Here is a 9,413-nt window from a genome sequence, read left to right as displayed (position 1 = left end):
GCCCAACACCTAAAGGTTGTTGATGAAAGTTTTGAGTACACGAAGTGGATGGAACTTCTATAATAAAAAATGGGTTAAAAGTTTTTACATTACACCTCCCTTTTTTATTTTTTTATTTTATTTTTTTCAACTCTTGGTACTATATAAGCTTGACAAAATGAGATTGCATGCACACATCCATACACACAACTCTCTCCTTCTCCCATCTTGTTTCCAAGTTTGAATCTCCCCAAGTTAATCCCAACTAAACACATAATGGCTCATGGGTTGGCGGAGCATACAGATGATCATGTCCATGATCAAGCATCATCATCAAGGATTGATCAGATGGATGAGATTGGAGGAAGCTTATCACCGCAGCACCATCATCATCACAGTGCTGCTAGTTTCCTCTCCATCAATTCTGATCTGGTTTCTATGAACATGATGAATGGTGGTGATGAAGGTGGTGGTGATAGGGTTGATGAATCTGTTTTGGAGTACTGGGGTGAGATTGAGAGGTTGCCAACTTACAAAAGAGCAAGATTGGCTCTGTTTGACCATGAATTTGGAATTAATGTCGATGATAATAATGGAAGCGGAGGAGGAGTTGATGGCAGTGGTAAGGGAAAGAGAGTGGTTGATGTTAGGAAGCTTCTGCCTGCAGAGAGGCATATGTTCATCGAGAAGCTCATCAAACACATTGAGAATGATAATCTTCGGTTGTTGCTGAAAATGAGAGAAAGAATTGATAAGTAAGTCTTCCTTCTCTCTCTCTCTCTCTCTCTCTCTCTGAATCATCTATGATTTTGTTCATTAATTGTTTCATGCCTTAATTGAAATTGTGATTATTGTAAATGTTGTGTAGTGTGTTTCATATATATATTTTTGGGTATTAATGATGCATTTAGCAAATTTACGTGAAAATTTTGGATGTTTTGGGCCTCTATGTTAGCAATATGAGCAATGAGACTTCTTTTTTAAATTATTTTTTATATTAATCTTAATGAAAAAATGGTTCCCAGAGTATGTTTACTTGTTGAAAAAAGAAATATTTAATATTAATACGATAGGGTTGTCGCCATTTAACCTGCATGTCATGGTCGGTTCCAGACGTGAAAATAGTTTTTGGTAAAAATGTAAGGTAAGATTATGTACTACAGACCCATTGTGGTCCATCCCTTCCCTGAACCCTGCATTCGTGGGAACTTTATGCATTAGATTGCCCCCTACTCATGCCATTGATATAATGATTCAGTACGATCCATAATTTTTTAAAAAATAGTTGGAATATGTTCAAATCCTATAAAATTGACTAAAAACGGGAATAAGTCGTATGAACTTTTTGCAAAAATACAGGAAAACATTCCTCTTTGGGGATGCTAGTAGGAGTTGTACTGTCCCAAAGAAAGGGCTTAAGAAAAAAAAAGTAATGCATCTAGCTAGTGATTTTATCCCTAGACTTTGGGCATTTTGGGTCACTATGTTGCAACATGAGCGATGAGACTTACTATTTAAATTATTTTTTACATTAATCTTGATGAAAAAGTGGTTCTCCGCATGTTTGCTTGTTGAAAAAAGAATACTAGGAATGAGAATGGAATTACATGGGCGAAAAAATAGGAAAGCGCGTCTCTTTTGGGAGACATATAGGAGCAATAAAAATAAGGGCTTTCAAAAAAGAAAAGAAAAAAATAATAATTATAGGTATATTCTAACGTCCGATTAATAAAATAAAATCTTTTTCACTATTTTAATATCAAACATTAACCTAAATAGCGAAAAGTCACATATATAAACATAACCACATAAATTATAATACCAGAGCGTCTAAATAGTCCATAAATTATACATAAAACACTGTTCTCCTCAAAACTATTCCCTACTGAATTCAGGGCATACAAAAATGCTACCCAAAAATACTACTCACTCTTAACAGGGCAGACTAACAGCCCTTCTACCTGCGAGCTTGATTCGCTCGCCTAACTAGTTCACTTGAAAAATAATTCAATACTGAGATGAGACGACGCTCAATAAGACGAAACATGTTATTACTAGTGTGTGACTACTGAGTTATATTTCTGTATAAATAATCTGATTTAAAAAAAATATATCATGGATAACTAAAATTGTAAATGTTGGTATAAATAACATATATTAAAAACTACATAAATTTACTTTTCATAATACTACTACTATTTTTGTAAAAGTCTGCTGCCTCATTCTATTTCTGTTCCCGTTTCCCTCCCTTTTTATTATTTAAATGTCGTTATTCTTTGGGTCGTTACATATATATCATAGCCTATTAATATTTCTTTTTTAGGTTGCTTCCAACAAATTTGAGCTTTTTAGTCCGAATCTTAATATGATGTGATAATTTTTTGCCCTAGGGATTTTGAGCTCAACAAAGTTGCTGCCTCAATTGCCTTTTTATTTATTTATTTATTATCTATTTTCTTTTTAGTGCGTGGTACATATAAAAAAACGTGCTGAAAATATTATTAGTGTACTTTAGACTGGTCAAAGCTTTTGATCAGACTCAATAACAAATTACGACTGATGACAAAATAACGGTTTTTATTTAAAATTATTATTATTATTTTTCTATCGAAAGACTCATTGAGTTGGGCTATAGGTAGCCTAACTCTCATTTCAAATCTCTTTCTATTTTTCTTTTTCCGAAACCTCTAATTTGAAAGTTTCAATCAATATCACATAAAAGATCTTTATCCTACGTAATTATGATCATAATAAAAACCAAGACCTATTTAGTTTTGTAAAGAATTATATAAACGCCAGCTTATTTTTTTAGTTTTTGAAAATTTGTATTAAAAATATAGAAAGTAAAAGTTTCTTGGTTGCAAAAAATAGATTTTATTTTTCATTTTATATTTTAAAAACTACCAAAATATACGAAGTTCCATTAAAAAAAAAAGAAATTAGAAATTTAGAAAATATTAAAAAGATACTTTTCAAAATTTCTATAAAAATTTATAAAATTAAAAGACAAGACAAAATACTTGTAATCATTTAAAAAACCAAAAAATAGAAAAATAAAACTATTTTCCACAAGTACATGAATGGTGCAGAACTCTTTTGTTGTTTCCCAAGTTTTTATTTTTTTTTTAAATACAAATATAATAAGATTGGAAAATGGGTAACTTTTTTTTTTTTAAAATTATTTAGAAGACTAAAAATAAAATTCATGTCTACTACCAAACAACTCCTAAACTTACACAAATATGGCTAACTCTAGCATATACAAAAATATTTATGTATGCAACTATGGATATGAAAAAATAGCTTATCGATCTCTTCTCTATTATTAACTAAGAGAATTCTAAATAAGTTTTGATTTGATTTTTAAGAATTATTCTATTGTTAATATCGAATATCGAAAAATTTCATGTTCAACCCTCAAATATAAATATTCAAAAATGATATATGGGTAATTTAGAAACTAAATAAATAAAAATTAACATATAAATTTTTCCTACCAATTAAAACTACATACCTCAATTTATGAAAATTTTGAAATCATTGTGAAATCTTGAGACTATTAAATAATTGCCAATCCAATTTTGAATATCATTAAAATTGCCTCCTAATCTAAATTTGAATTTTTGGTCATTGAATAATTAATTCTTGATATATAAGATAATATTTAGGAGATAAAAATGCCTGATCTTGAATTTTGTAAAATTTCATTTTTTAAGAATAAAAACGACTTTGTATATCCTTTAAATAGTCTTCTTATAGAATTTGTAATGAGAATTTCTTGTTGAGTAATATAATTAAAAATGAAATTTTTTTTAATATAATTAAAAATTAAATGTTAAATACGTTTAAAATTAAATTTTTATTCATTGATTTGTTATTTTTTTATTTCTTTTTAATTTTTCTTGAAAACCAAACATGAAAATATAAATTTGTTTACATTTTTCTTTTTCCTTTTTTAATGTTTTTTTAATTATAAAAAAACGCGGTCCTGCAACACAAGTTCAGAAGTGCTGTTCAACCTCACCCGTTGAAATCGTCTTTAAGGAAAACGACTTTACTACTTCGTAAGCTTTTGCTCCCCTCCCTCGCTCTCGGGTCTACGCTTTCGTCTCTTCTTCCTTTTCTTCGGAATTCAAACAACTGCAACTCAATTTATCCGTGAAATCCCTTTTCTCCCCCTCCTCGGTTTTTCCTCGTACTGTTCTTTTGCGAGCATATACTTCGAACCCGGACTTGAAATTTTGTGAATTATGAGAAAATTTAGTATAATTTTTTTGAACTGCATGCTCCCAGATGCAGCGTAATCTAAAAGCTCATTCCGCAGGTTGATGATCTCGTAATCTTCTTAATTTTCCCCAGTTAGACATTGCAGTTCTCCTAATCTTTCCATGGAGGTTCTTCTATTGTTCATATTCCCGTCTCCGTGTCTTCATTTCAACAAAGTCCTTTCGCTACTGGGAAATACCCCTAAAAAAAAAAAAAAAAAAAAAAAACGGGAGGAGACAGGGAGGAAGATGAAGAAGAAAGAGGAGACAGTGGAATTTTGGTGAAATTGAGAGAGACATGTCTTGTATTAGCAGAACCGAGGGAAGACCAAGGTCTGTATGTTTTCTTGAAAATTTTATGGAGTTTTCTTTTTCAACTTGAAAACTCAACAACTGTGTAGTGATTTGGTTAAAGAAAATGATTCAGTTGAAGAAATTTCTAGAAATTTTTTTAACACTTGTCCTATTTGGATTTTAAGATTTTTCGAAACTTTTTTATTTCTTAAATGAAATTATCCGTGTTGAAATATCATTTTATTATTTTGTTAGACCTATACGTGCAATCGTGCATACAGATATTTTCTCTTTTAATTAAAAACTCTGCTCAACCAATAGTTCCGAAAACAGTAGCTGAAACTACTTTTTAAGCAACGATTTTGATATTTGTAATTTCATTCATAAAGAGTAGTAGCATGAGTGTAAGAACTTATTGCGGTTTAATCTTCCTACAAATATTATTTGTTTAGTATATTTGATAATATTCTTGGAGATCTGAAGCCCAGTAAGGTTTGCTCTAATAGTAAAGGCGGAGTTGGGCTTCTGTGACTTCAAGGTCTTAAGTTTGATTCTCTACTTGTGGTTTGGTTGGTGAATTACTAGGATGCATATCAATGTGCTGAGTGGTTATGTTTTCCACAGTTAAGTCCTTTCATTCAATGAAAATACACTAAACTGTGGATCCTATCAAATTATATGTTGAACCTAACATGTAGTATTCACTATTTGGTTTGTTTTCATTTGCTAGGAGAGCTTTGATGGGAGGATCACTTTGGTCCTCCTAGAGGACTTTCCTCGTTTGGTGCCGCCTGGGTGGGTCTGAAGGGCTTGCCTAAGTAGGAGTTCTGGGTCATAAAAAAAACAAAGTGCTGAATGTGGTAGCGAGTGATACTATGAATTATACATTTAGGTTATTTAACATTAAAATTTTATGCAATATTGAGCTATGGGCTCACAACAACATTTTAATAAAACATTTATGTTTGATGGGTTGCATTTAAATCTTGTCAATGTTTAGTTATTTATGAATCATATTTATATTAATTGATGTGTTTAAGCCACCCAACGGGACTTGAACTTTGGTTGTTGTTGTTTATATTAATTGATGGCAATGGAAAAAGAACACTTTAGTTTGCTTTGCATGTTGCAATTCTTGTCTTGATCAACCTTTGTCAATTTCTATCAACATTTTTTGCATTTTACAATAAAATCTATCATTTTTAAAATTGAAACAAGTATCAAAGTCAAATTAGAACTTCTATCTTTTTGGAAGTCTTGACAGTTTAAGCTAGTAACCAAACCAAAATTTATGAATTTTAATGCTGCTCTTTAATTTTGCAATATTCAACGTGCTGATTTTCATGGTTTTTTTTCTACTTAATCTTAAATGACACATTTTTTTGCTCCAGTAGTTTACCAATGCATGTAAAGATTTGCATTAAAACTTGACTTGAGTTCTACAGAGTTGGTGTAAAATTGCCCACGGTGGAAGTGCGATATAAAAATCTGCATGTGGAGGGAGACTGTGAGGTAGTTCCTGGCAGGCCAGTCCCAACTCTATGGAATTCTGTTCGAAGCACTCTTTCTGTAAGTATTTACTTTCCAGGAAAGTAGTCTTTTTTATTAATCATTAAATGAGTGAGAGGACTATTACAAAACATTAGGTTTGAATTGTATTAGAAAATATAAAATACAGTTTAATCTGAGAGTACCTGTACGTGATGACGTTGTGTTCATATTGCTGATATCACCCATGATTGTTGTATCATCTGGTTTATGTAGCCTTTAGTATGCAAATTCTGCTGTAGATGATGCACTTTTCATGTTTTATTATTAGGCTGTTTCTTGGAACTTCCAAGAGCTTTTAATTCTGTAGTCCAGAGTTATCATATGTTGAGTTTTTGGTACTTGTCTTTATGATGTTAAAAGCTGATTTGTTTTTATGATGTTAAAAGCTGATTGCTGCCTTTTGTTTAATAGGACTTTGCCCAGATTCTAGGTTCAAAATCACGCAAATCCAAGATAAGCATCATTAAGGATGTTAGTGGTGTTATAAAGCCCGGAAGGTTGGTAATGGAAGCTTTATTTTGGTGAATCAACTCAATAAACTCAATAAAGCAGTATTCTAACTTTTCCAGATCAGTGGCATCCACCGCATTCATAATACTTGCAATTCAATTTCCTTTTGACCTTTTCTGCTGAATCATGGATTTTCAAGTTTTCTTATAGCTCAATCCACATTCTTTTTTATCTTTATGTTTCCTTCATAGCGCATCGTATTTGAACTAATTCATTTCTCCCTTATGCACAGTGATTGGTCTTACATTCCATAAGACCATAATATGTTAGTTGGCTCTTGTCGTTGATTTCACCTCTAACCACACGCATTTCTTTTTTCTTGTTATATCCTTTCATGTGTTGGCACATACCCATCAGAAAGTCCTCTTTTAAATATTTATCCATTGCTTCTTGACTGCCACATAGTCTAATACCATGAAGCATGGATGGCCGCATTGTTGTTTCGACATAAATTTTTAAATTTGGTATATCCTCATTGATTAAAACCCTCTAGATATTTGAAACTTCCTGGGAGAGAAAAATTAAATTTTTTCTCTTATATTCTATTAACCAAACCATTTATGCCGTTTTTGTTTTTCTATGTATGCACACATGCAAATGTGCGCATACTTCGCTTACCAAATTTCTAAAAATGTATCCATTTGAATGATTTTTCACCATTTTAAGGATCATTGAAGAACCTGCATTTCAGGTCCCTTGTACGAGTGGAATATGACTCTGTGTATTTGCAATTTTAAATAAAAATTAGATATTTCTGGAGTGTAGTTTTAAAATTTTACCAGTATAAATAATACTTTATCTATTGGAATTGCATATCTCATTTAGGAGTTTTACTTTGAAAAACCAATTATATTCTTCTGACTACTCATATGCTCTTTTACACTTGTAGGTGTAAACTCTATAGTTCTCTATTACTCTGCAGTATTTATTAAGTCCTAATAGCAGCAAAAGATCCTTTATTTTTGGGATCAAAATTTTGGAGAGAAAAAGGTTTAAAAGCACTCATGAATTTGGCAAAGCTTTGTTGCAGGATGACTCTACTGCTTGGCCCCCCGAGTTGTGGGAAGACATCCCTTTTGTTGGCACTTTCGGGGAATCTTAACCATTCTTTGAAGGTTTGCCTTTTTGGCACAGTCTTTGTACTTGATGTTCTTCATAATTCCTGTATGGGTAATCTGAGACATAAATAGGAATTGATGTACAAAACTACAATCAGTTGCAAAGAAATTTTTTCTGAACAATCAATTGGTTCTACTTTTTCTTCTTCAAACATGCATGGAAGAAAAAATGATTAGATGAACGTCCTTTTGGATCATTAAAGCTTACTTTTTTTTTTTTGGGGGCGGGGGGTGGAGTGGCTTCAACTGAATGCTCAGAGGCAGGCACCTTTTGGGGACAAAACTGTGAAGCCTGTTGACCCATAGTGGACAAATGTTACATTTGTCGGAATTGATTGATATAAATGGTACTCAAAGATGAATCCTCGCCAGTATAGTGGGTTTGGGAATGAGCCAATGGAAAATAATATCATTTACCTTATGCATTGTTTAGAATGGAACTGGGTACCATTTTTTACTCTTGCATGCTCAAATACTGAATTGTATCAACCAGATTTTCTTCCAAAGCTGACATATAAAAAATGCATCTGCTGGTCACTGAAATGCACACATATGCTTTAGTTAATTTTGATGGTAGGCATCTTAGTGAAATGGATATTATTCAATATAATGAATTTCGAGTATTGCTTTTTTTTTTTTTTCAGTTTTTCCTGCCATTTGTTTGTCTTCCATAGGTTACAGGGGAAATTTCATACAATGGGCATAAGTTGGAAGAGTTTGTTCCGCAAAAGACTTCTGCTTATATAAGTGAATATGATCTGCATATTCCAGAGATGACTGTGAGGGAGACGCTTGATTTTTCAGCCTGTTTTCAGGGTGTTGGAAGCCTAGCAGGTGGGTCAGTGCACATGAATAGTAGTTACATTGTGGAACAATCTTGATGAATAATATAAGTTTTTTTCCCCTTTTTCTGCTTTCTGTCTGCAAAGAAATAATGAATGAGGTAAGCCGAAGGGAGAAACAGTCAGGAATTATTCCAGATCCAGACTTGGATGCTTACATGAAGGTATATTTAGCATTTCTTATTTATCATTCCTTCTCTTATCTGGAGTTAATAGTGGGTTTTACTGGTGATAGAATCTGATATGGGAACCTGGGAAACCAAGTTTTAGTATCTTTATGTAGCCTCATTTTTCTGAGAAAAATGGCTGGAATTCTGCCTTGTTTTTATAGGATGACTATAAGACCTGCTATATTATATGGATCAGAATGTTGGGCAACTAAGTAACAACATATCCAAAAAGTGAAAGTTGTCGAGATGAGAATGCTTAGATGGATGAATGGTATAACATTGAAAGATAAATTAAAAAATGAACATATTTGTAGTAAGTTAGGCATAGCTCTTGTAGAAAATAAGATAAGGGAGGGGCGACTTAGATGGTTTGGGCACTTGCAACGTAGGTCACATAGTGCGTTAGTGAGGAAGAGTTAGTTATTGTGAGGGGTAGTAGGAGTAGGGGGAGACCTAAAATAACTTGGAATGAGATAGTGAGTAAGGATTTAATAGCTCTTAATTTGTCGAAAAAAATTGTCCATGATCACATAAATTGGTGGAAAATGATTCATGTAGCCGACCGCACCTAGTGGGGCTTAAGGCTTGTTGTTGTTGTTGGTGATTGTGTTGTCTACTTGATTGGCCAAATATAGAAACGTTTAAGATTCTTAGGGTATGTTTAGTTGTGGAAAAATTTTTCGG

The 9,413-nt window shown here is 32.4% G+C and overlaps 1 protein-coding gene across 1 annotated transcript in view; it reads left to right on the top strand.

The window, feature by feature from the left end:
• Positions 1–4,072: 4,072 nt before the first annotated feature.
• LOC131154401 (pleiotropic drug resistance protein 3-like) overlaps positions 4,073–9,413 on the top strand; it is a 30,252-nt gene continuing 24,911 nt past the window's right edge. Inside the window, exons 1-6 of the mRNA XM_058107134.1 lie at positions 4,073–4,577; positions 5,984–6,107; positions 6,501–6,586; positions 7,630–7,714; positions 8,392–8,551; positions 8,647–8,723. Of these exons, the coding sequence (XP_057963117.1) occupies positions 4,543–4,577; positions 5,984–6,107; positions 6,501–6,586; positions 7,630–7,714; positions 8,392–8,551; positions 8,647–8,723 (567 nt within the window). The 5' untranslated portion in view covers positions 4,073–4,542. The remainder of the gene's footprint in view (positions 4,578–5,983; positions 6,108–6,500; positions 6,587–7,629; positions 7,715–8,391; positions 8,552–8,646; positions 8,724–9,413) is intronic.

Source organism: Malania oleifera, chromosome 4 (genome assembly GCF_029873635.1).
Source record: "Malania oleifera isolate guangnan ecotype guangnan chromosome 4, ASM2987363v1, whole genome shotgun sequence".
NCBI lineage: Eukaryota > Viridiplantae > Streptophyta > Magnoliopsida > Santalales > Ximeniaceae > Malania > Malania oleifera.
This window is presented reverse-complemented; position numbering and strand designations above follow the sequence as displayed.